This window comes from Barbatula barbatula, assembly GCF_947034865.1.
Source record: "Barbatula barbatula genome assembly, chromosome: 9".
Classification (NCBI taxonomy): domain Eukaryota; kingdom Metazoa; phylum Chordata; class Actinopteri; order Cypriniformes; family Nemacheilidae; genus Barbatula; species Barbatula barbatula.
In genome coordinates, this window is record NC_136772.1 from 5898540 (window position 1) to 5926091 (window position 27552).

Genomic DNA, 27552 nt, shown 5'->3' on the forward strand with positions numbered 1-27552 from the left:
CCCTTGTTATATTTTTACCGTAATTAAACTTAAAAACGTAAGTGCCGAATCAGGATTGTCGTATTACATGCTTTAGACACCGTTCCTCCTTTGGAACATACAGGGCAAATAGTGAATATTGAATTGTATCTAGAGACGTTAATGTAATTCCTCACCCGTAATGACATGACTGCGGCGCCAAATCATTTGCGTCCCCACGCATTATGTACAGTAAGTCCTCACGCGTTGATGTCATTGAAATACGATCAGCTCGTAAGAGAGCAAGTACCGATCATCACATAAAATGTGATTATCTGCCGATACCAATCCGTGGAGCATCCCTATATAGTTGTTTTATTTCAAGGATAATTCTGTTTTGATCACCCTTTATGTGCTAGAAGAAAAATAAACTTGTATAAAAAGTATATACACGAGACAATTTCGCACTCTTTGTTTTCTAGGATGTACAGTTTGCTAAGGATTTCTGAAGTCACTTCAATTCACTGATCCATGAATGTGATGCTGTCCTCGATGCCCAGCCAAATCTTCTGAGAACAGCTCCCTTGACTCATTCCATCTCTCTATTCTGGTATGTTGACATCTGATTTGCAGTGTGCTGTTCACGCATTACTACAGCATGTTACTCTACCAGACTACAGCTCTTGACACCGGATTCATGATTAAACCTGTCCCATCTGTCCTGCATTGAAATACACTCTGGGATTTTTTCCGGAATATTTAGAAGCAGATTACATTTAAATTGACTGAAAATAGCATTGTGATACACCTCACGTAGCTCGTAATTGCATGGCCGGTGATTCTAAATCCCATACCATGAGCCGATCATTTAGACTTTAAGGCATTTGTCAATTACTGTTGGAAACAATGCAAAGGTGACATTAAATCACATGCGAGACAGTGGCTACAGATATTGCCCAATAAATCATGCCATAGGCCAAATGACTCAATTTTAGATTGATTCAAGCTTACTTTAAGCTTACTTTAATTAGCAATATGTGAGAGGCTACAATTGTTAATAAACTGGGCTAAAAGGTGTTGGCAAGCAAAATGGTGTTCTGTTGAATTGTCCTACCCTGTCAGATTTTCGTACCGTAGGGCAAAACTTGATATAATCTAAACCACATCAATTAAATAAGGTACGGCAGGCTGTCAGATAGTCATACCAGCTGAAAATAAACACATAAAATAAGTTTACAGCCTAAAAACCCTGTAAAATTGTATTACCAGCATTAAAGAGACATGTAGGATTAATTTACAGCGCAATGATTTAACAACGGAAATACACCATTAGATTCCTGAAGCAGTATAACATTAACAGGTAGGATGATTTAATAATGCCTTGTAGAATAATATGGTAGGATGAAATTTCAGGACACCGGCATCGTATCAAAATCGGACTCCCCGTGAGATTATGACGCCCCTGTTTTCCCCTACAAAGGTTATGGTAAGGATTAGGTGTGGGCACGGACTTTAAAGATAGGGACCAATCACAAAGTAGCATCCAAAGTGAATGAACCGATCAGAGGCAGGGGAGTCAAAATCTCACAGGGAGTCGAAATTCGGTACAACACCAGCTCTACTTTTATAAACACACTCACTGCTCCTGACTGATTAACTTTAAATATTTATATATGGTTTAATCTAGATTTTATTTATACTGTGAGGACCATGAAGTGATTTTTTACATTTGATTCAGATCGGATTCAGTTTCTGTACCTGATAACCACAGATAGACAAACTTGAAACACCTGAAAATCACTGATAATTTGATTTGTGTGTTTGCTTCATTACATTTGTGTTATTGCTTATAATTTGTAAAAATTGTATAAATAACTGATTCACTGTCTTTGACTATATGAAATGTCTGTGAGTTATAAGTGATTATTTATGGGATTAAAACCTTATTTATTAAGAAAACAGAGATAAAAACAAACAAATAACTAGACAATATTTTTTATTTATTAAATTTTTTTGGCAGGACAAGTAAAAATGTAGAAATTAATGAATGCATGAAAATTGCCATTCTCGTGCAACCGTGATTATTCCTGAGACAATAATCGTACCAACAAAACATTCATTCATTCATTTTCTACCGCTTATCCGGGGCCGGGTCGCGGGGGCATCAGTCTAAGCAGAGATGCCCAGACATCCCTCACCCTAGACACTTCCTCCAGCTCTTCCGGGGGGACACCGAGGCGTTCCCAGGCCAGCCGGGAGACATAGTCCCACCAGCGTGTCCTAGGTCTTCCCCGGGGTCTCCAACAAAACATGACTTTGTAAATTATTACTTAATTGTAAAACGTCTGGAACCTTGTTATGAGTAAAGATTTGTAAATGTGTGACCTCCTGCAATCATTCTTCAAAAGACCTTAAACTCTGTGAGATATCAAAATGAGATATTAGGAAGGAGATATAAGAAATGTGAGGTCAAAAGCAGGGTGGAAATTTAGTTCTAGGTGATCTGGCACAGACAATGTCAGGGAGGATATTCTTTTGTAATCTGCTCAGCCGATAGAATTCAAATATAAATGTTATACTCTTCATGAATGGCACCATAACCAATTCCTTCTAAAATGTAACTAAAGAAGCGGTATAAATTGACCAAAACAGGCTGGCTCTGCCAAAGATTCTTACTTCAATACAGTGCCAAAATAAAAACAGGGACCAGATGGAATTTCAAACATCTTGTCGAAATTTAGATCAAAGCGAATAATGACATGAAATTATGTTCATCTACAGAGGAAAGAAAAACATGAATCTAATCAAAAGACTGCCTGAAGCTCTTCTCAACTTTGCATGCAAGGAACACAGCGCTGCCTCTAAACAGGTGACGTATCAATGCAGCGATCAAAAATGTTGCTGGACCAATAATATGTGAGAGACGGAGACTTTTATCTCAACTGAGAGTACCTATTGGGGCATAAGCTGCACTGTCACTGTATCTTACATTTATTGATTTTCAATGTAATCAAATCAAAATGGGATTATTGTGTAATAATTATTGTAGCTCATCAGGTTGAGCATTGCGTTTGCAGCACAAAGGTCATGGGTTTGATGCCCAAGGAGATGCTGATAAATGTATATGTTGAAAGTGCTGTAAGATGCTTTGCCACTGAACCTGTTTAATATCCAGCTATTATTGCACATTAACCTTTTCTCTAAAGAAACATTAAAGGTGAAACGTGGATGATTAAAGGGATAGTTCGCCCTGAAATGAAAATCCTGTCATCATTTACTCACAACCCTCATGTTGTTCCAAACCGTTATAAATGCCTTTGTTCAACCAAACACAAAGGAAGTTATTTGGAGGAATGTCTGTAACCAAACAGATCTCATCCCCATTTACTACCATAGAAGGGAAAATAAATACAGTCAATGGGGGAGGAGATCTGTTTGGTTACTGAAATTCTTCAGAATATCTTACTTCATGTTTAGCAGAAGAAAGAAATATGTGACCCTGTTTTATGGGTCAAATATTCGAAATTGAGATTTTTACATCAACGTTTTTAATTGATATATGGGTTGCTAAGATGGGACAATATCTGTTGGAGATACAAGAGTGTAAATCTCTGGAAGTAAAGGGTGAAAAAATCTAAATATTGAGAAAATCGCCTTTGAAGTTGTTAATCCGAGGCATAATCTATTTTTTTGACCCACACAATGTATTTTTGGCTTTTCCTAAAAATGTTCCTGTGCTACTTAAGACTGGTTTTGTGATCCAGGGTCACATATATACAATCTTATGACAGAATGGTAATTTTTTTGGGTGAACAATTGACAGGATGCAATATAATATACCAAACTATGTTTTCAGAGGTGTACATAAGGAAGCGTTTCGTTTTTACTACCTTAGAATGAGATACGTCTATTTACATACACTGCGGGAGCCCCCATACATGGAATTCGCCATGTTGTTTCTATAGTAGCCCTAAACGGACAAATTGCTCTACGAAGCACATTTCGTAAATATGTTATCTACTTCGGCAAAGAAGAAAAAGCATGACGACATCTTAGTTCTGTGTCAGCTGCCATAGTGCTCTGAAAGAGAGGGTGGAGGGGTGGAGTGAGCTATTGGTTGCAATTCACAACCTCATCGCCAGATGCCGCTAAAAATCATACAGTGGACCTTTAATAAACAATAAAAATAGTTTATTAGACATACATGGAATTGCCATTGTGGAGGCCGGAAAAAAATATTGGCATGGTAAGTAAAAACATGAACTACTGATGGTATATAAAAAACAGTATATATTGTTTGATATATTGTTGAGCCCTGCACGGCAAAAACACCAATCATAAAAATGACCAACACACACAGCAGCAGCAGCCTCAAATCAAAGCCCACTTCTATCTGAATACATCTACACTGACGGAAACAATTGGTGTTGATTTGAGAACGATCGTTGGCTTTGTAAGCAAACAACAACGAAATAAAAATAGATTTTTCATGCTACGCTCTGCGATGATTGTCTCTACGCACGGACCCTACTGACACGAAATCTTTGCCTAATGTGCAATAAATGCTGTGTATGAGCAAGGGTAACAGAGCTATTTATGAATTTCTTTGAAATATTCAGATTAAACAAATGTTTCTAAATGATTCTTAAACTTCCCAAAAAGGGACTTTTATTTGCATGCGTCACAAACTGGATACATCTTATGAATGGAAAAAGACTAAACAAATTCTTTTTTATTTGAGGAAGCAATACTTTCTGAAATAATTCACAAAATTTCATCAGCAACCAGACTCCCATGAAAGCTTTGCTATAATTCTTACAGCAAAAACAAGCATTCATAATTTTCTGTTTGAGTGATAGTTTAAAATGTAATGCAAGTGTAACAACAATTCTGTCATCACTTAACACCATATGTGAAGTGTTTCCTTTTGTAAAACACAACAGAAAACGTAAATGGTGACTGATGCTGTCACCATTCACAATGGAACCATTCAGCTTCAACATTCTGCCTAACTCCTTTTGTTTTCCACAGCAGAAAGAAAAATCACGATACAACTTGGTGGTTGCTAAACAATCTTCATTAATGGCTAAACTATTCTTTTAAACCTTTCAAACAAAACCATTCTTTCAGCTGCGAACCGCTCTTTCAACCGTGCCGTATGTATGATTACTATCAGCCTCAAGCTGAATCACTTGTTATACAAGATGCTCATTACCTTTTCAATGAAAATCCCTATCCTAACGCAAGTGCTGACACCTAGTGGTAACGGTGTACCTAATCTCCATTCTATTTACAGAGCATTCGGAGATGTTGAAGTCACGGGGTCATAATGCATGAGGTGTATCGCCTCCCACTTCCTAACACCTTTCAGGTATCTGTCACCCTTGCTAAACCAAACGCTTTCAGTAGCTCTCCGTAAATCCAGCTTTTATAGTTCAAACTCGAACATCTGATGACTCAGGCGCTCTCACTGCAGGAACATCATGCGAGTCATGAGGTCTGTGAATCAATCCTAAACAGCACTGCGGTATTTTTGCGATTGCTGTACTTCCACTCTTTACTTCCTACGGATCTGCCTGCAAGGCCTGGTTTCTTTAAACTCTAAATAAGAGATGTGCTTATTATTTCTGCATTGAAAGAAAAACAGCCGGCTGAATTATGCTTGCTGACTATGTCGCTTTGTAACACCGTAAGCTTGGCTTTTCAAATATAAAACACTCGATAAAAAGTTGACTCACTTTGTATCAATCAGGGAGTCGACACATTAAGTGCCCCCGTGCTGAAACGGGCTATTACATTAGCAAGGTCTGTAGGCAGCAACTACATGCATGCAATGAATCTTTGTGTTTTAATGTGCTTTTGCAGAATATATAAATATAAAAAACAATAAACATAACCGCTGCTTTTTCTCTCGTGAAACGCAGTTAAAAAGCTTTCCCTGTTTAATATCAACTGAACGCATGAGATTACATAACTGGAAGGTCAATCACATTTCTGCCTGCTCTAGTATTGTGAGAGCTGTGAAACCAGAGCTAATAAGCCTGTTTTTTATGCATTAATTAACTAAGAAGTTTTGTCATTTTGGATCCCTTTTGAGGGATGGAGAAGGCTAATTTTGCTATAAAAATGCCATTATGGGTGACTGCTACATTCATTATGGGCGAATACTGTGGGGAGTTCATTTACTTGTATTGAAATTGGCCTTGTCCTCCACACAAATGTATTCAGAAATGTTTTAATAAAGACAAGAAGTGACAGCCAATTACACAGATAAGAGAGCCAATCTACATGAATTCTAGCAGTCGACGATAAAAAAAAAACATGTTCTCTAAATAATGATCCCGCAATTTTCCATATAAAGCAAATAAGATCATTCCCTATTGATGTCTTATAATGTAGCATTACATCATGCAAATTGACTTCGATAATAATTTCTACATTAAAAATAGCCCGTCTAATGAAATTACTTGCACTCAAAGTCATTCAGATAACCTTGCATAAACATCCATCATAGCGGTTAGGTTTTTTGTCATAACAAGATTTGCTTCATTTCTTGAAACGACAACGGTAGCAATGGGAAGTTTCCTACAGTTATTTCTTCCGCGCTGATGTGTGCTGTGAGAGTTATAAAGCTTAACGTGATAAGAAGGAGAGTTAGAAAATGGAAAGTGAAGAGACAGCAATGCACAATGGATCACAGGAACATTCAATTTTACAGGTAAAAGAAACCTAATCTAAAGCAAACAGCAAACCACCATCCTGTTACAGTGTTCCACCAATATGTATTTAAGCAAATGAAAAGCGGAACAACCTATTAACTGTAGATGCCAGAGGCCTTGAGTAGCAAGTCTAAGCCACCAATGAAAAAATTATAATATATACTTACTAAACTATCCAATAAAATGTGCCATTTGCAGATGGAAAGTCAAGAGAATTGTCCCCATCTGTAACCATCTTTTGAGTATTTTTGTCTCTTGGAATGTTGGCCAATGCAGGATTTTTTGAAAGTAAGAATGACATAATAATGCAAATGATGGGCAACAAACACTTAGGCCTATAGACCCCTTGTTTTTCCCAAAAACAATTGTGGTCCTAGACAGTGAGTGACCTTACATGTTAAAATCTGATATGATTTTCTTCTAGTCCTTGTCAAAAAGCAAGCAAACAAAACATGCTACCTAGCATTAGTAATGCGGTCACCCGGTCAGTGGCATCTTTCGCCCACAAAAACGTGTCACAATGTAACTGACAATAAAGTTGTCTATTAAAACTGGTTTAGGCTATCAAAGTCTATTGAATAAACAGTACATCATATTGTGAAGAAGTCTTACCATCGTCTGTAATGCAGGTCTTTGAGTGGGACACATCTGATCGCTGTGCCCAGCACCATGAAGAGCGCTGACAGTAGCAGAGACGCTCGCAAACCTTTGTTACAAATCAGACAAAAGAAAACATTTCATATAGATTTCATATCTTGTAAGCCTTGATTAACTGATATAATCAGTTATTTGTGTATATCTATCCACAAGACACCAACAAATTATGCAGGCCTATCTTGAAGATTAACAAATTAAAGAAGTGAAGGTTCAACTATCAAAAATAATTAAACATGATTTATTGGCCACAAACAAATGTTTACATGTCCAAAGGCATAATGGAACTCCAGAGTATGAGCAATTTGCTCGATTTGTTCATCAGAGCAAAAACATGAACTTTAAAAAGGCTTTTGAGTTTAATATTGAAACCGTGGGCCATGGGTTGTGGCAGACATTGGTTTCACAGCCTGTGGCAATCACTTTCGTGTCGAGAATAAACCTGCCATTTAAGATAAAGAGCAAAAATATGGTTGGAAGGTTTTGCTTTCGCATTTATGTTCACACAAACGGTTTCAAACAAAACCATGAACAAGAAACCCCACAAAGCATGTTAATGTGTTAATATATAGGGCTGGAGGGTGAACTGACTGTAACAGCATGGACGGGACACAAGGTAATATGCTAGACGATATCGAAAGATTTACTGTGTGTGTCTGACCAAACGTTTAATAACGAATGAAAACAAGTATTATTTGAAGGTTTGAAAATGACATTTACTAGGCTCTGTGATTTATTCAGAAGATTATTCTGATCTTGACGGAAATTTATATTAACCTAAAACTATCTTTTAATCATTAACTTTCCTTCATGCATGAATCTTTGTCATATATACTCTGGTCTGAGACACCACAAACACAGATAAGCAGAATGATAAAAAACTAAAATTCCATTGCTGTGCATGATCAGTCAGAAGTCTCCTTTTGAACTCCAGGTTAGGAACCACATAAGGAATGTAATGACAGAAATGTAATTTGTAGATAACTATTCACTGTTTCATTGAGTTGGAACGCCTGGCCTGAAGTTAACTTCCCGTCTGTGTTTGGTTAACAATTATATTTTTTACTCAATTTATATGAATATTAAAAACAGTGATATTTTTGTATATTAATTGTATCAAATTAAATTAAAACTACTGAACAGTTACAGATTATTTGCGGAGGTCTACCAGTAGTTAAGTTTGGCCTATACAGTAGGATACAGATGCATTATGTAAACCTTCAGATGTTCAGGTGGTTCCTGGCCAATTTACTTTAGGCCAATATTTCCCTGATATCTCCACTGGCAAACGGATCATCATTTTCAGCGGGCAAATGTGGAGCTGCATTGGTTCATCTATTCTGTTTAATGGACGTGTTCTTTCTTGACTCATTCAGTTTCACTCTATTCTGATTCATTTTCCCCAGAAGAGCTCTGTATTTCTTGTGGTGTCATGCAAGCCATGCACTGACACAAAAGATGAACTCAATATTATTCAGTTACAAACAAATTGACAGTGAGTGTGTCATAAATGAATGTAGAAAGTGGCATTTTTCACTACTTTGTCTTGTCCCGGCTTATTAAATAAGTAGACCATTATATGCTGCATTTCACGAAAGCAGTAAACACAGTTAGTCTTTAACAATATCACAATACTGTGGTTTAAGCATTTCAGTCAACAACAGTCAATCAACACATTTGAATGACTCATGACCCCTCTAGACCTCTACCGATCAATAATGCATAATAATTCATTTTCACATGAACATAATGAACTAGCTGAAAAGGTTACAGGAATTTTAAGGTGTGCGGGTTCCTAAAGCTATGAGGTTATGATATATGCTGAATGCATGAAAAACACTGAAATGTTACACAAACAAATGAAACCATTATTGAGCAACACTTACTACTTCTTCAAGCAAACAGCACCTAAAGTACTTTGAGTAAAGGCAAAAATAAGAAAAAGAGGATATCATGCACTTTCGTTCTTGCGTGTACTAAAATTTCCTTTTCAAGGCTGGGATGTATTTAGGTATTGAGGTAAATCCACCATATAAATCACCGGTCTACATTGTGATCACTGTCAAATTTCATACAGTGCCATTGGAAATCTAACAGAAACTATTACACTGGTAACCCCAAAATGTACACTTACACGTTGTATGTATAAAAAATTATTATTAAAAAGGATCATAATAGGATGTCTTGAGCCAAGGCAGCTTATTATGCTTTATAACTACATAGATATAAATAACTAGATGGCTAATTCAAGAGCGATCTAGGAACACCATCTTGAAATGGTTCACTAGCGTCCCTCACAGTTTGCTGGAATGCCAAACCACTGCGCAGCCATATTTGTGAAAACCATGGGAATTTAAAGTGTTGTCATGTGATACTTAATATAAATCAAATATAATAGTTATGTTGACAGAAATAACAGAAATAAGTTTTCACAGTCATACACGCCTAGTTGCACACGCCAGTCAGCTTGCTCTTGAGTGTTGGGTTGCCAGATTTGTGAAACAAAAATTATTCGAATTACCCTAGTTCAAATACATGTACATGTATAGACTGCTAGCAGTTCCACAGCTAAATTACGGCTAAATAACATGATAAAACACAATAAAAACAAAATAACATAATAAAACACATGAACTGGGGTAAAAGAGTTATCTCAGTGTGGAGTTATCTCATTTTGGAAGTGTGGCATACTGTATGTGATCAAAAGTGCCCAAATACTTTCTGCTTTCAGCTGTAGGATTGTTCCCCATGATATAATTATAGGCGAGAAGCTACCTGTGATGAGAAAGAGAGAAGACTACTGAGAACAGTTCTTTTCATTCTCTCGTCTACTCTGAATCATAAAATAAATGATATGGTCAAATTACCTTCCAATTTTACCATTATCTATTCTTTATGCCCATTGTATTCAAGGGCTGCAAAGCTGTCCTTCCATCACCTTAGAATCTCATAAAAAAAAATTTGTAGGTGTAAACAAAAAAAGGCACAAATAAGGCCAGACTTACGTGACAACTTGTCATATGATGGTAGGGAACTGGTTTAGTGAATGTGAACATGTGACACAAAATCTGGTTTTATGATTATTACTTTCATCAGAAGGTACATACATACATACTATGTGGACATGACTGGTGAAATTATAAAAGAAACAAAAGTCTTAATGTTTCTTTTCATGTCAGAACAATAACACAAAAAACGATGTACTTTGAGCGAGTTCGCTGTTGCTGTCCTGATCTCAACACATATTCCAGACAGTCTTTGGTGCATAACATAAAGACTGTGATTTAAGAGGATTACGGCGTCTTTATAAGATGGGGTCGAAGTCAATCCCCCATGAGGGACTGAATGTTATGGCTTTAAAAGATGTCGACTAGTGTACACAACTGATAATTTGGTCAAACATGATTTCGTGACTTGTAACCATGTGATCAAACAGGCTCTGGTATTTTACTAAAACATCCTCCTTTATGTACAACTAACCTTAGAGAAATATGGTTTAACTATTTAGAATTATAATTTTTTCGGTTTTATTTGGAGTAAAATCAAAGTAAACTTTTACCACGTTCACAATATAGTAACCGTTGTTTTGTAAACAATAATAGTAAAAAATAAACAATAATAATATAGATAATAATCAATCTCCCACAAAAACGTGGTTACTACACTTTTACTATAATAAAACCATGCATTTTTCTTAGAGTAGTGATGCCGAGAAAAAATAGAAGAGATGTATCACAACAGGACCCTCTGGACAGACAGACAGGCGCTGTTCTCATGACACTCACCTTTCTTATCCATCAGCCATATAAACAACAGCCACGGAAGGAACCCAACTGGACCCCATATCACCAGCACCGCGATATCTGTGGATGAAAACTCAAACACATGCTTGGCTGAGTTTTGTATCGGGCCCCAGGTGTTCCACACCAGTCCTTGCATAAATCCCAGCAATGAAAACATGGTAAGAACGACCCATCTTCTTCCATACACCCGGCTAAGCACTGGCTGCGTGTTGGTCGATGGCTGGGATGGAACCAGCAAAGGTTCCCTTTCCCCTTCGGTGCTTTCAACGGCACCCATTAAACAGACCCTGTGTATCACTCTATAAAAACGTCTTTGTGTACGGTCTTTTAAGATCAAGGTTAAAAACTACGACCGCACCTCATATGTCAGCTGCCCATCGGGACAACAACAACCGATGACACTCCGCTTCGATCCAAACTTTATTGCGCATGCGCATCGTCGAGACGGAAATGACGCCTGGGTGAAACTGAACGGTTTGTTCTCCATTCGGGATCAAGTGTTTCAATCGCAATGAAGGGATTTGGGGATCTTGGTTGGAGCCAAAATGGCGTAGTTTCGTTTCGCCGTTAGATGAGGAAAAACGTGATCCTCACGTGAGTTTTGTTTACCAGCTGGAAAAAGACACACGAGGTACACAGAGATTAAAGCGAACCTGTTTTTGTTAGTACACGTTTCTCTTTGTGTATTAAGGACAAACATCTAAGTCGTTGTATAGTAAATTACGATGTGTTTATTCATGTGAAGTGATTTTATGATCATAAATGCAAGCATTTGTCCTTTTTCAAAAATGTGTTGTACTGTAGTGTACCTTCCATCGACTGATCTGGTAACATTACTTCCTGAGTTATGGTTTTTAACATCGGAATTTTCATTTCAGTCACTTCCTGACCGATGATGAGAGATGTGATGAGATGTTCAAATTCTGAATTGCAGAAACATACTTGTATTTCGTAACCATAGAAGTTTCTTTAACATGGCCCCTGTATTTTTATAGAATGGATTGTAAGCCCTTTAGCCCGGATGAGGCAAGAAGTGTCGTCCAGTCTCTCACGAAACCTGCTGTTTTCCTGAACATGACCACAGACTGGCCGGCATTACACTGGACGGTCAAACACCTGTCTTCTTGCCTTACAGACAGTATAAGATTTCGGATTGGAAAAAGAACGGAGGAAAGGGGTAAGGCATTAATATGCAAACATCATCAATGTGGAAACACAAGTTTGTATAAAAGTTTTTTTATTGTTGTTTTCCCAGCTCCTCTTTTTGAAACGGAGTGCTCTTACATTGAAGCAACCCTCAAGGAGTTTCTTAGCTGGACTGCCAAGGATGGAGAATCATCTGTTGGGCCATTTTCGGACTGTAAATTCAAAGAATTCTGGGCTTATGCAGATTACAAGTATATTGCCCAGCTTTTTCAAGATAAACCAGCAATGTTTCAGGTAAACTTCTTCTGAATATTAGCTTTTCTGACTTTGATTTAAAGGAGTCGTTCCCTGTGATGCCAATTTTCAAACTTTAGTTAGTGTGTATTGCTGTTAGAGCATGAATTATATCTGCAAAATGATAAAGTTCAATGCCAGAATTCGATTTTCAAGGACTACAGAGAACGGTTGGAATCGGACAACCGTTTTTTACTTCCCGGGTAAATGATGTCACTATTCCGAGTTTTTAATAACCTCAGCTCAAAGGAATACACCCTAAAGGGGGCGTGGCCAATTCCTTATAGAAGAGGAAGAGCCGCCCGCTGGAGTAATGTTTGGTTATCAGAGATTGTAAACATTTAAGTAGGCAATCCTATCCAGAAAATGTTTTTGTCATGCTGGTTGGAAGTCTCTTAACATCCTGATAGCAATCCATAAGTAAAGTGAAACATTGATCTTTTTATAATTATATATTGTCTGTAAAGGCGTAGGGTCAAAAAAACGTTTGTCGTTACTGCCATATTAGGAAATCAATTTTACTATTTTTTTGGGTTCTGTTAGAACAGAAAAGAAGATATTTTGAGGATTGTAGGAATAGAAACTGTTCTGTGGCACTTTTGACTACCATTTAAATTGTTCCTACCATGGCAGTCATTGGTGCTTCGGAACTGTTGGTTGCTAAAAATTTTCGAAAATATCTCTTTGTGTTTAACCGAACAATGAAAATCGAACAGTTAGTAATTCAGAAAATGACAGACGTTTCATTTTGGGGTGGAGTATCCCTTTAAAATGAGAACATTAATTTGAACAAGACCTCATTTCCTCATTTTTTGCCATCATCAATCATAGCCTCATCAAACAGCACATTACCCATTTGCTTTTGTCACATGCCAGTTATGCCCGAGCGACAATTTTTTTATGAAGTGAACCACAGTGGCACAGAGGTGCTATCAGATTTGATCAATAAAGAGAGTTAAATCACCATTAGTATGTATTGCTTCGTCTCCCAAGGATGCTTACCTTTTATTTTATGAGCTCTCGGAAATGGTTTATTACTGTTGTTTTAAGATCCCATGAAAGTTTATTGGCAACACACAGAGCAAAATATATTTACATCAATTAATCACTCCCCGCTGTTTTATTATTTCAGTCAAACACATTGTCATTCTGTGGACATTTCATTCTATTTGGATTAATTATGTACCTTTGGGCAGCATCTCTGAGTGTTTCCTGTTTGTTATATTGAAACGAATTGACATCAATATATGATCAAATTGTTTTTGTAAACAAACTTCAGGATGTGGTGTGGTCAGACTTCGGCTTCGCCGGCCGAGATGGATGCGACAGCACTCTTTGGATTGGCACACAGGGTGCTAACACACCATGCCACCTTGATTCTTATGGTTGCAACCTTGTTTTCCAGATCCAAGGCAGGTAGGAACCGTGGTTAGAAATTTACAAGAATACAACAAAAAACATCCCAGATATTTAATGTGGGGGCAGAACATTTAATGAGAACTTTTTGCCTGTAACCTAGAATATTTTTCTTTTTTTATACACCACATTAGCCATTTTTCAGTGACCATTACTGGAATGGATTTTAACTCTCCTGCTAAATTCTAAAAGAATTACCTACCAATTTAGACTTAAACTATGGCTGACCCGGTCACACAACAAAAACGCAGTATATTGTATGTTATCAGTCGAACTGGCCATCATATGGAATAGAGAATCACCCATCATCAATCGATATCATATATATTGAAATAGATCTTGATCATGTTCTGTGGCGGTTACCTAGGAAACGATGGCATCTCTTCCCCCCTGATGACACACGCAGCCTCTACCCAACACGTATACCCTATGAGGAGTCCAGCGTGTTCAGCCGGGTCAATGTTGTCCAGCCTGACCTGAAGAAGTTTCCAGCTTTCAGAAGAACTCGAGCCCACACAGTCATTCTGCAGCCTGGTCAGGTGTCTAGATATATATTTTCATATTTTAAACCTGTTTCTAATGCTGTTTTGTAGAGCTGAACTTTTAAGTTAAAACCTTATGTTACTGACTTACGTTACCCATGTGACAACAAGCCCCTGTCTCTTCCTAAAGTGTCAGAAAGAAATATTGTATGATGGCAACAGTATTTAATCATACTCCCGTGGTTTTGTTTACAAAGCAAAGAAGGGCTTTGTTGTCTGATGCTGAGATATTACATAAGAAGTCCAGTTTACGAGTTGAAGTGATGTAATAGAGCATATTTTTCTGAAACATTTAATATAACATTCCCCAAGTGTCTTTCTGGATGCTCTGTCACAACAACAGGCCCTCTACGTGTGCAGTGTAAACGATGTGTAGATGAATCAGATGGGAGCAGAATAAAGCTCTGTGTTTGTGTGCAGTACAAACCCCCTTCTTCAGATTCCAGCAGCGTGTATGAAACCACTCTGCTCGAGCTCTTTGAGAGGCAAGACGGTGACAAGGCAATTAGCGGCGGTCCAACACAGCAAGCCCACTCACAGGGAGCCCTCACACTTTTCACAGCATACTAATGAAGACAAGGGCCACAAACTTCCATTGCAGTGCAGCTAACACTGCTTCACTGCCTCCTATTACCAATACACAGAAACTTTCCTGTTTAAGGTTCCTTTTGGTTACAGTTTTCAACCATGGATCGGTTAAGAAATATATTGAAAAAATGACATTCAGGTCTGCAAATATCTTTGGATTAGACTAAGTCTAGTTGAGATTTTAGATATAGAAACTCTCTCACAAATTGTGTTTACATGCGGATCTGTTGCTGACATTTGGTAGGGTGTTTGTTTACTGCTTTGTTTTTTTTATATAGAGTTTACTTAATTTAGAAAAAAAGTACTGCATGCGAAAATCAATTGACCCTGTCTAGTTCTGTAAATATTGCTGGTATATTTATTTTATTGTTATTGCATGATCTAAATGATGTGATACGAGACAGAACACAGCTGCCATCTGGTGGTTTAAATATTACTTTATATGTGGAACCCCACTATCTGCCTGTATATACAGTAGGAAGTTAGTTGGATAAATAACATTACTATTGACTTTTTATTTACATTTTACTTTAATTGATAACACATTACAGTAAGTTGCTTCTTGTTAAAATCAGTTAATGCTTTATAATTATATTTTTTCATTTAGAGCGTTTTGTTTATTTTAGTTTTTTATTAATATTTTATATTAACTTTTAATTGTTGTGATAGTTATAGTTACATTTCTAGCTATTTTGATTATTTCTTATGTTGCTATATAAGATTTAAAAATATATATTTGTGTTATTTTTTATAATAGTGCAATTTAGTTTATTTCTGAGGCAACATTTTCATTTTCTTTTAGTTACGTTTTCCCAACCATTTCTAGGTCTCTATTTAATTTCTATTCAATAAACAGAAATGTTTTCAAAGTTTTAATTTGAGTAAACTATAGTAACCTTGTTCTCATTGTTAGTTCATGTTAGTTAACTCATTTACTAATGTTAACATGTACAACCTTCATTAAAAAGAGCTTTACAATTTAATTTAAAACACACAATTTTGTGCTCATAGATTTTTGGGAAATTAGAAATTGCAATTAATTGATGATAATTTTTTTATGTTGCTAGCTTTTTAGACGTTATGTGCTGTAAAAATGAAGGTGTACATATTAAGTGCTTGGAAAGCACAACAGTTTGGCCCTGCCTATCTAAATAGGGCTGCAGTGTAACATGAATATTTAAGCCTACACATTTTCCCATGTAGTGTCATTTAAAACAATGCAAAATTCTGTTTAAAATCATTTTAGATAGTCATCCGGAACACTGATTGTATAAAATAACTTATTTCCAGCTCAGCCTTTTTGTAATTTCATGTTTTGTAAGGTTTTCTCATAGTTCTTACCGACTGCTGTTGGTTTTCATCAGGTTCTGTTCGTCCCCAGACACTGGTGGCATTATGTGGAGTCGCTGGATCCAGTAACCGTCAGCGTAAACTCTTGGATCGAGATGGTAAGACTTCTCTCACTTTATGGCTGTGGTATTAGTGCTTCTCGAAACATCATATATTTTTCTATACGACAGAAAGGATGCTAAAGTTACCAGCCCCTGATTCCAACAGGCAATAAAAAACATCTAGCATAATTACATAGCTGTCTCATAAGCACAAATCACATACAACAAGTCTTTAAATGCTCCCAAAATGCATTGCAAACCTTGGGTTGATGATACTGTCTAGAACGTTTACACAGTAATATAAACATTTGATTACTCGAGACATATTTATTCGAGACATATTTTAATGTGTACTTCGGTTACGAGGTGCAAGATGCTTTTTCCAATATTATTTTCAAAGAATAACATGTGTTTGAATCTCAGACCTGCATTTATTTGCATATTAAACATGCATTCTCATTATGTTGAAGGATATCGATGATGAGGCTAGAGTACAAGAAGCTCTCACTAAAACCATTGTGTGTGCCCTTAAAAGTGCCCCCAGCTCAGACAACGATGACCACTGGCTCAATCCTACAGAGGTTTTACTATCGCACATATATAGACAAAGCGCATAAAATCTTGATCTTCTGAAATCTTAAAGCAGTAACACTGATTGTTGTGTATTTTAGGAACGGGTTTCATCTCATGATGAAAACATGCAGTATTTGAACCTAGCTGTTAAAGCCTGTAAGGACAAGACCGGACACCGCACAGAAGACAGAACCTTGCTCGCAGGGTCTGGAAAACATGACTCCAGTGGACTGTTGAAGACTCTGGCTTCCGACTCTTCTTCAGGAATTCCTTTTGGACCTCATCTTATTCCTGTTAATTGTGAAGTACATTTGGCTAAAAAACCCAGATTTACCTGCCCAAAAGACACATCATGTTCTCGAGGAGACTCCTCACTATCCCAAACTTTATCAGCACATACTGAATGTAAAGGTGAACCTGGATGTGATGTCGAACTTATTGAAAGTTCGGGACTTCATGCACATCAGGAAGCAGGAAGTTCAGATGGGGGAGAGGCTGGTGTGCACATATCTACCAATGACATGCTGGAGTGCTTGGTACACCCTGATGTCATCGCCCTGATTACAGGACTACTCATGCATCGACAAAGAGAACTTTGTTATTAAACTGAATTTTATTAAATATCTTCAAATAAAAGATACCATATTGATTATGTCTTGAATCTGTCAGTCCTTCTGTACAATAAATGAAAGTTATACACAATATTTAATATGCATTTGTTTGTCAGATGATTGACAAGACACATACATTGATCCAGAATTCTGAAACCACTAGTATAAATTTAGAGTAATTATATACATACTGTATATAAATAATAATCATAACAAGCTGCACAAAGTAATAAAATTTGTCTCAAAATGCTTTAATTATTCTCTATTTTACATCATTTCCTGAGTTTCAAGCTTAATGTGATTTCAGACTTTTGGAGCTCATTTTCAAGGCATCTGATGTGTCAGTAAAAGTTCATCAAGAACATTATCACCCGAACAGTCACAACAACAAGGAATGAAACAATGCATAGAAATGTGAACTTTAAATTGTGCAAATGGCAATATTGTATCGTACAATAGTGGCTCAAAGTGATGACGTGTTCGCTTATTCAAATGATTAAAAATGCATGAAAAAGTTCGTATTATTGTTGGTTTGTTTGGAGAGTAAACTGAAGCTCAGATTTGAGAAGGATTTAAGGAGGGCTGGAAAAAATGTGCAAAGTTTATAAAGGCATAGCCCAGGAGAATGACTATCAATATTTAAAACAGTGGTTTCCCAAATAATGTTGTCCGATAAACTTTTCAATGTTTTGTCCATTTTTTACTACATACCTAATTTTTGGAAGGTATAATCTAACCTAAGGGGGCCATAAAAGCAAATATTGTACAAATATGCCCCCCTTTTGGCCACTACTGTCTGTATATGATTGACATGATCACAAATCAAAAAATAAAGAGACAACTGCTCTAAAATAAAGACTAGTGTATGACACCATATAAAGTAAATCACAATTTAGCTTTCTCTTCATTCATCTGGAATACAATCCCTGAGCAGTTGAGCTCAGCAGAAATTCACCTAAAGTCCCTCGAAGGACAAAACGTAACTGTGGTCCGACTAACACAGTTTGCTATGAAACACTAGCTTATTCAATTAATAGATGTTGTTAGTTCAAAAGGAAGAAGAGTCTTCTCGCTACATCTTGGTTTTCAGTGGCATATCTGTCATGTAAACGGTCTCATTTTTCTTACTCTTAGAACCATCAACATTCCCATCATCGTCTGAGAATAGCTTGTCTAGCTGATCGGGATCCACATAGGTGTAGAAATAGGCCATGATGGAGAAGATGATGCTGACTGCCACCAAAAGACCAGCAAAAAGGAGGAACTCCGTCCACTGACGAATACAAAATCATGGGATAGGGTCGATTTTCAAAACTGGGTATAATCTATTACAGCGAAATCATGCAAAATTGCTTACCTGTTCCATGCCAGCCCCCTCTGCCACGATCAATACGATGACATTTCCAAATGCCACAGTCATAAGCCATCCGGCCTGAAGAACGGACTTCATGCTCGTCGGTGCCTATGAACACAAACATTAGAATGACTCATATATACTTTAAACACAACCAAAGAGGAAAGCACTTTGGATTGACCTACTGTACCTGTGAGTAAGAGAACTCCAGGCCAGTGATGGAGAACATGACTTCTCCTGCTGTGATCAGAGCATACTGTGGAATCTGCCAGGCAATGTGAATGTTGTTGGCTTGGACGTCCTCCATCTTTGTGGACGTTAATTCCTCAACGCCCTAAATAAAATCATGACCGCACATCCATAAGACGTGCATTTTTTATTTAAATCTAAGGAAACTGAAACAACAATGTTTTTGCATCAAGTTCACAAATAAATGGCAATCAACCTTATTTCAGAATTAACATCACCTTGACAGTAGTGTAACATCAAGCTAATTTCCTTGCGATGTGGTTTGATATTTTGTTATTACAAAACAAGCAAGTTACATATCTAATTCAATTGGTGTCCATACAATAAATTCATTCAAGTAACTAACTGAACCTCCAAACTTTAAGTTAAAGTCTCAGATACTTTAACTTTGCTGAACACCAATAGTTTCAGGAAAATATTAACCAGAACCTGTCACCCACCCCTTTGAGTATGACAGTGTACGAGGCACCAAAATCAAGAAGTCCAAGATCAATGTGATATTGGGAGGAACCTGATACGCATTTAATTCCATTGTATCTAAAAATGCACAAAGTACAAGTGTCATTCAAAAGGTACAGAATATGCTGGAATCTGTATGAATACTGTATTAGAATTAGATCTATAATCCTTAAATACTCACTCTCCTCTTTGCACAGTAATATTGTGAGAATTTCCATAATCAGCGGGTGCATAAAACTCAGCATTGCCCACGGTTATGTTAATGCCCTCTGAGCGAGTATTGATGAACCTATAATAGAAAAATGTTACAAGACAAAACCGTCAAAGGCTTTTGGGAAATCCAAGTTATTCCGTCAAAGGTTATGTCGAGTGTATTGATTAATGCAGCAAAGCACTAAAGTTTAACACAGCTGTTAAGCAGTAACCTGAAATACAATGTATGACAAATGTTTACAGTATTATTTTCTGCCCGGTATTGCAGCTGCCTTTTACCTTACATATGCAGCCCCCGTTTCAGATTTGGCGATATGATCTTCCACCTGTATGTGAATAATGAAAATGTCAAATAATGCGTATTGCAGCTAGGACTAGCAGGTGAGGGAATCTGAAACATAAAACTAAGCCCAATGGCTTTAAACTCACCAGTTTGCATGCCGTGCCATCAGGTCTGCCGTGCAGAATGAGACTGTATGCGGTCTGTTCTTTGAAGGCCAGTTGACACTGGTGTGCCGCCCCATTGTGATTGACAGTAACAGTGTGGATCTGTGACTCGCCAGTAAGTGAAAGACTTCTGTATCCCACGGGGTCCTGTATATGAAAAACATGTATATGAAACACGTTAAAACGTTACATAAAACAGTAAAAAGTGCTAAATAATGTATTATGCTGTGCTGTTTATATTTACACAATTTTATTAATTCACAGTGACATCCAGAATTCAGATTCTGGACATTAAATCTGGACTTTCAAGATGTGTGTTCTCAGTATATAGTTTTGAAAAAAGAACATAGGACATCGAGTATGCAGTACTCACATCTGTGGTGGGTTCAAGTGATTTTACCTCATGTGATTGAATTGACTCGGAGAAGATATTTTGTCCTGGGAACTGCACAGTGACGTCTGTATCCATTAGATTGTAAACTTGCACAAGGCTTTCTCTGGATGCAGGAGGCTTCACAACAGTTTTCTGCCAGGAGATTATGTTCTACTTAATTGACAAGCTCAGATTTGAGCATTTCTTTACACGTAACATGTTGCATTTGTATAAACGGACGTACAATGACGTTGATTTCTACGACAGTCGCAGCACCGAAAGCAAGAGCACCGAGAATCATGCCAATAGCCATCTTCTTCAGAGGACTGGGAGCAAATGAGAAAGTTTTGACAGACATTCATTTTACTTTCAAAACCATGCATATTTCAATGTTGTATAATGTTTTTGCGTTGTAAAGTTAATAATTGTACAGAAAGTGTTTGTTTTATTGAATATGTATGTATTTGTTTTTCAGCACTCACGTGAGCTTGATGCGACACAGGCCGATCAGCGGGTATACGCCCATGTCAAAGACGGGAATAAATACCAGAATCAGCAAAGCATTCAGCATCTACACAATAAAAAGAACACTCCTTCTAAATGACCCTACAATTTGTGCAGAAAAGACATTGATGATGAATTTTATTGCTTTGTTTTGTATAATGTATTGTCATAAACTTTCTGGAGGTTTCTAGGGAAAAAACTTTTGTTAGTTCAGCCCTTAAAACAATTAAGAAAGTGTTCATTTCAAGATACACCATAAAACGTCAATGTTTTAACATTTTAATAAATATAATGTATTATTATTTTTTATTGTTGTATTTAGGATCAGTGCCATTGTTTAATTTCACACATTATTATAACAATTTGTATAAACAATAACAATTATACATCATAAGAAGGTTCATAAAGCCCGTTGTCTCTCTCACCTGCATCTGATCAGGCTTTAGAATGAATGCTCCACCCTGTAAGACACAAATTATGATCTTATTATTCTGACTGTTACACAAATAAGCAATGAGAGCTGTTTTTTATATAGTATTTGAAGTGCTTTTGATTATGGTTGTGCCGTTGTGGTTTAAGTCTTCAGTAAAATGTTAAGTAGAGCTAGATCACTTTCATTGAAGGGGAAAAACAAGATATGCTGCTTTAATATTCTTGAAATGTTCTCCTCATGTTTAATGTAAGGAAGTCAGAAATCAACATAAAGAGCAGCTGTTTATTTTTGGGGGAAAAGTGGAGATTCAAGGGAAGATTTTGGATTCAACAGCTGCATATTGTGATGCTGTAGATAGACCTGTATCTTGTCATCATAAAAGCATCCTGTCACATCAAGGGAGATTATTATCATGTTATCTTATCATTTCCAATGATAAGTTATCATAAAAAAACACTAGATCATTTTATGAAATAGTAGATCTTTGCTTTTTATTATTCTAGCTGCGCAACATTCTTGCTGGTTGTTGTTGCAATGAGGACGAACTTACGAAATCCATGTTCATCCGAGTGGCCTGGAGAGTCCATCGTGACCCCTGGAATAAAACAAAATAAATGATGCCTTATAAAAATGATCAACTTTAATCTTTGGGAAAGCAGGCGTATTCTAAAATTGAGCTGTTGCAATGACAAAACGTGAAGGAAACGTGAAGGACTTTAGAAAATACTATTATATTTTATTGTAAGCTGAACTAAGCCCGAGTTTCCTACTTTCTTCCTGTAAAGCTGCTTTGGAACAAAGCAAATTGTGAAAAGCGATATATAAATAAAATTGAATTGACTTAGTGTATCCTGTGCATTTTACCTGTTGGTCAAAGAGAGCCCAAAACATGGGCAAAGGAATGTATAAAACCAGCACCCTGAACAACATTTTAATTTCCTGAATGAGCCGCTTCTGTTAAAACATCAAACCACACAAATTTGGATTTGATATGAGGAGCAATCAAGGGGAGGTACACATATCATCAAGTTTCTGGCTTATGCTTATTTTTGTTTAGATATTAAAGCACTCATACTGAGAACTTCTCCTCAGCCCAGTCCAGCCAGTGTTTGCGCTTTGGGCTGTTCTTGGAGTTCCTCCATCTGTTGCGAATAGCAAACTGGTAAAAACAAAGTAAAAGGCGACTTCTGTTGAATAAGCTGTTCAAATTCTTCTGTGACATATTAGGAAAACGTTTGAGATGGCACTCACCCCGATACATTTGCAAACACTCAACAGGACATTTCCTTCAGGTGGACTCTTCTTATATAACCCATTTCCAGAAATGAACACCACTGAATGAACAAGTACAAAGTTATTAAGCCCAATTCATGCAATGGATGAATTAAAGGGGACATATTTCTAGCAGTGATATGGAATGACACTAACGTCCAAAAGCCTATATGTTTATGCAAAACAAATATTTATTTGCTTACTAAATTATTTTGTTGGTGGATGAGCTCAAAATGAACCAATAGACATAATCCAAACATAAACGCTTGCAGACAACACTCCCACCATATTGAATTTCTGGTTCAGTGAACACGGTCCACAGTTATCAAAACATATCCGTACAGACATGCCCAATGAAAATCTTGTTGACGTTGGTTTCACATCACGTGGCTCACTCTTGCCATAATCCCTCCATCCCTGCAATTCTCGAGACACAGAAAGAATTCCCACCTAGTGCAATAATCATTAAAACAGCAGGGACTCCAAAGGCCAGGGCATAGCAGTCTCTACCAAAACACTGCACATCACCTGTGGAGATACAATGTGATGGATAAGTTAATCATTTTATGACTGTCATATAAAGTACTTTTCTTGTAATTGTTGTTTTGTATGCAAGGGTTATCTCGAGGTGACCTCTTAATATTGGCGTGATGATGGTTGACAGGACACTTCCAGCATTGATTGACATGTAAAAGATTGAGAAGAATTTTGTCCTCTCATCCGTCTGAAAGAAAATACAGAAACGATGGAAATTGTAATGGTTTGATTAACTGTTTTAAATGGTTTTTAATGGTTCATTGTTTTGTTACTTTTAAAGGGATAGTTCATCCAAAAATCTATCAAATACATGGATATATGCATCCATTACATTTTGCAACCTTCCCCTGAGAGGACAATTTAGCAAAATTATTGATATCTTGTCTCCTACACATACCGTAGGGTGTAAAGTTGTGCCTTGCACCTCCTGCAAGTGACTATCAATAAAAAAAGCAATTCATAGTTTTGACAGGTTGCAATGGGCAGACCCTGTCCTAGTTAACCTAAAATATTTGAACACAGAAATGAAAACTGTCACTAACAAAACGTACATGTTCCTCATCAAACTGGTCACCACCAAAAGCTGCGACACATGGCTTGATTCCTCCTGTCCCAAAAGCTATCAGGATCAGACCAATCATTGACAGAACTCTACGAGGGAAGAAAAAAAGCTTTTATTCTACCGCCCAACCCCGACGTACTGTAAAACCCTGCAATTGCCTCTCACGCACAAACACAATGTCCACAAAGCACAGCGCACATTCTCAAAACAGCATCCTAACTTACACGTGAACAGTGCTGTTCCCCACATCGGGAATGGCTCCTACAGACTTGACCACATGACCGATCACATAAACTATAGACAGATAGATGATGGTTCTGTGAATAAACAAACAAAGAGAACGGTGTTATCGACAATAATAAAGTTTAAAATATATATTCATATTAATGGCTGCAGAAAAGCCAACAAGGCTTACTTGAACTTTCCCAACCAGGAGTCTGCTATCAAAGCTCCCAGAAGTGGGGTAAAGTAACACAAGCCTGAGAAGGCATGGTACACCGCTGTGGATAGATTCTTGTCCCAGCCCAGGTAGTGGATGAAGTAAAGCGTGAGCACCGCTTTGTGAATAAATCGCATGACAATGAATATGATATATATCAGATAACACACATTTTCTAAATGTCATTTTGCACCCTTGGAAGGGAATTCCTAAATGCTTCATAAAATATTTTAAATTTAAAACAGTACGTCATGTTTTACAACACAGAAATGTCAGCTTACGTGGTTCAATTGAGATTTTACTACCATGAATCGGTTACTTTCAGTGAATTATATTTACATCATATTCCAAAGTACTACCATAAGACTTGAAAAAAAGATTGCAATAGTAAACGAAAACAAAAGTATTACAAGTTTTTTAAGTGATTACCTTTCATGCCATAGTATGAGAATCTCTCGCAGAACTCGTTGACCACAATGAATGCAATGCTTACTGGATAGTTAGTCCCACATAATTTCTGTAGGTAAACAAAACAGTATTTTTTTTACAACAAATAGGCATGTCAAAACAAAACTAATGACCATAAATCCAACCCTTTATTTTATTTAATCATCAGATTTATTTTTTCTCCCCTATTTTAGTGCAATGTGTAACTTTCGTGAAAGAACCCTCACCGGTGAGCTCTGTATTTTCCCCTGAGTCGCCTCGTCAACATGTTTTTCTATAGCAGAAAAACAGATTCAAGAATGAAAAGTTTAACAAATACATCTGTAATTCACATGCACGTTACATCTGAGATACACAATGGGAAAAGCTGAAATCTAGACAATATTTTTAAGATGATCTGGCCTGACACAATATTTTATTTATTATAAACAACAATCAAATCGGAGTATCCTGTTTTTTCCTGCCAAGGAATACAGCATTGCTATCTGACGACAAGTTTCCTAGTTTGGGTACATCTATACATTTACACGCATGCATGCAACTCCCCAACAATCGCCAATGCATGCAACTTTAGTTGCAACTTAGTTGCATGAAACATTGCACAAGAAATTATCGATTGTTGATTTAATCGATAATAAAGTGATGCTTTCTTGGGCAATGCCACCCTCAAATGAGTGACGAACCTTTTTTTAATAAACGTAGCAACCCTGCAACCTTTAAACAGTGAACATTTCCAACTGGCCACGGCACAAAACACAGACCAATCCTAACTTTGACTGGCAACGACTACATCCATGTCAAATGATAGTAAGAGAGATAGGTTTGAAATAAAAACAGCCCAGAACCACCCTGTTACCCTTGTTTTTGCCCATGTCTTCAATCGATCCTGAAGTGTATCTGGTTTCCTGCAGCGCGTCCAAGTCCGTCCCTCCACAGTGTGAACGCTCTCCTCCTAACGGTGCTGTTATAGCAGTTTAACCCTGTTGGGTTAATGTTCTACACCTAAACGATACGAGAACTGCCAACCGAGTGGGTCGAGGTGCCACATTTACACCCAAGAATATTAAAGGACTGGCAAAACTCAAAAAACAAACGATAAAGTGGGTTAAAGTTTACAACTCGATCTCTTTCCTTGATTGATACGTCATGGCACTGGTCTGCTATTTTTCTTGCAACAGAATATCACGTCCAAACACACGAGCGGCAGCGCTCCTCCGTGCAGGCGCGATGGCGCCCCCTGCTGTTTCTGATACAGGAATGCAAACGCATAAAACGACAAGACTACCGTAAAATTGCCCTGTTGTAAACAAAAATAGACAATAAACAGCCGATAACGTTACTTAAATTAACGTTGCTCAAAATGCACTTATATGTACGGACTCTTGCAAATGTGTGATAAAAAAGATCAGAGAGTTTTGAGAACATAAGGCTATTTCAGGTCACTTAAGCCTCGTATAATAGCCTACTTCACTTTTTTCCTGAACGAATACTCCTTGGTCTGACTTGTTTAACCATAGGGATATAAGAATAATGCCACGATAGTTTTTGATCGTTGTTGTTTTGTATTTGTATTAACTCTCTGCTTTTCTCTCTTAAATCTCGAGGCTGTCCATAGAGTCGCCATTGTGTCTTTTTAAACCTTCTGGTAACAGGTTGAGGAGTTTGAGACTGCAATGACCATAGAATATCATTTCATATTTGTTAATAATTTACTATTGATGTTGTTTTGTAAGCATGGAACCTTCAGTACGTTGTTGCAAACTTTTAGGGTCCTGTCCTGTGGACCACCCATTCTATATTAAGGCAGACCCTTCAAAACAAACCAGCTATTTTAATGCCCCAGTAATATTTCAAAACTTGTAAAAAGTCACTTAAACATATTACTACCATATTAGCAAAGGCGGATTATTTCAAAATCCATAAAAAAGTGATATATGCAAACAAACAGATGAATAAAACATACGATGCAAACCCACCGATAACAATGCAGACCCCACAACCAAACAGTAGGGCCCTTTAAAACTTGGGCGCACCCATTCACATTACTTTTACTATAATAAAAACATTATTCACTTTTTGAAGGGAATCATATGCAAGTCACACCAACCTATACAAATAGGCCTACAAAACACTTGACTCAAAATGTATAATAATAATGATCCCCTTATGCGACAACATAAAGGGTGTGATTTAATTTGTGAGCATAAATGACAACTAAAACTATTTGTTTAAAGCAATCTAAAGAAAATGAGGCGACACAGCAATTTGCAGTGTGATGTATCTTAATGTGAAAAGACAAAGAGTATGAAACTACAGGAACACGAATGAATAGATTTACATTTCGTGACAAATTCAGGAATTCCCGTGGGACCGGAATACACATCGTGGGACTCGTGTCCCCGTGGGCAAAAAGCTCATAGATTGTACAGAACGATACCTTTTTTTAATAAAACAGGCAAAATGTTTCAACGATCTACAGGTTTACGTGATAAAATATCCAGTTTGTACAGTATAAAAATCATTACTCTAGGGACTGTCCCCACGGAGATAATAAGATGTGTGTGTGAG

General features: G+C 37.1%; 3 protein-coding genes across 5 annotated transcripts in view; 1 reads left to right on the forward strand and 2 right to left on the reverse strand.

The window, feature by feature from the left end:
• slc49a4 (solute carrier family 49 member 4) overlaps positions 1 to 11572 on the reverse strand; it is a 40749-nt gene extending 29177 nt beyond the window's left edge. Inside the window, exons 1-2 of the mRNA XM_079464728.1 lie at positions 11117 to 11572; positions 7290 to 7383 (exon numbers count right to left, since the gene is read on the reverse strand). Of these exons, the coding sequence (XP_079320854.1) occupies positions 7290 to 7383; positions 11117 to 11411 (389 nt within the window). The 5' untranslated portion in view covers positions 11412 to 11572. The remainder of the gene's footprint in view (positions 1 to 7289; positions 7384 to 11116) is intronic.
• Positions 11529 to 17829, forward strand: hspbap1 (hspb associated protein 1). Of its 3 annotated transcripts, none has more exons than XM_079464729.1 (8): positions 11529 to 11765; positions 12130 to 12311; positions 12390 to 12574; positions 13854 to 13990; positions 14358 to 14529; positions 16485 to 16568; positions 16982 to 17092; positions 17183 to 17784. In XM_079464729.1, exons 2-8 carry the CDS (start codon positions 12131 to 12133, stop codon positions 17687 to 17689), a joined length of 1377 nt encoding a protein of 458 aa, XP_079320855.1. In that variant the 5' UTR covers positions 11529 to 11765; position 12130; the 3' UTR covers positions 17690 to 17784. The 3 variants fall into 3 exon arrangements, with proteins under 3 accessions (XP_079320855.1, XP_079320856.1, XP_079320857.1); XM_079464730.1 differs by having other exon boundaries at positions 11733 to 11795; positions 17183 to 17829; XM_079464731.1 differs by lacking the exon at positions 11529 to 11765 and adding an exon at positions 11768 to 11961 and having other exon boundaries at positions 17183 to 17829.
• slc15a2 (solute carrier family 15 member 2) lies at positions 17688 to 26228 on the reverse strand. The gene is made up of 23 exons (XM_079464727.1): positions 25841 to 26228; positions 25212 to 25258; positions 24967 to 25054; positions 24514 to 24655; positions 24323 to 24415; positions 24088 to 24187; positions 23633 to 23723; positions 23450 to 23527; positions 22979 to 23061; positions 22803 to 22886; positions 22592 to 22681; positions 22278 to 22322; positions 21720 to 21755; positions 21273 to 21361; positions 21035 to 21116; positions 20818 to 20943; positions 20400 to 20564; positions 20250 to 20296; positions 19939 to 20046; positions 19739 to 19835; positions 19240 to 19383; positions 19053 to 19157; positions 17688 to 18968 (listed from the first exon to the last, which is right to left on the reverse strand). The coding sequence occupies exons 1-23, from the start codon at positions 25854 to 25856 to the stop codon at positions 18768 to 18770; spliced, it is 2157 nt and encodes a 718-aa protein (XP_079320853.1). The 5' UTR covers positions 25857 to 26228; the 3' UTR covers positions 17688 to 18767.
• Between the last annotated feature and the right edge of the window lie 1324 nt (positions 26229 to 27552).

Bases quoted from the DNA above. Each gene is read 5' to 3' on its own strand.
- slc15a2 (XM_079464727.1), bottom strand. The intron at 23,062-23,449 runs GTGGGAATTCTT...TTGTTCATTCAG, and splicing joins TTTAATGATTATTGCACTAG to TGGTGTTCATTTCTGGAAAT. The intron at 22,323-22,591 runs GTAAAATGCACA...GTTTTATTCCAG, and splicing joins GGGCTCTCTTTGACCAACAG to GGGTCACGATGGACTCTCCA.
- hspbap1 (XM_079464729.1), top strand. From the start codon at position 12,131: ATGGATTGTAAGCCCTTTAGCCCGGATGAGGCAAGAAGTGTCGTCCAG. The intron at 12,312-12,389 runs GTAAGGCATTAA...TTGTTTTCCCAG, and splicing joins AAAAAGAACGGAGGAAAGGG to CTCCTCTTTTTGAAACGGAG. The intron at 14,530-16,484 runs GTGTCTAGATAT...GGTTTTCATCAG, and splicing joins TCATTCTGCAGCCTGGTCAG to GTTCTGTTCGTCCCCAGACA.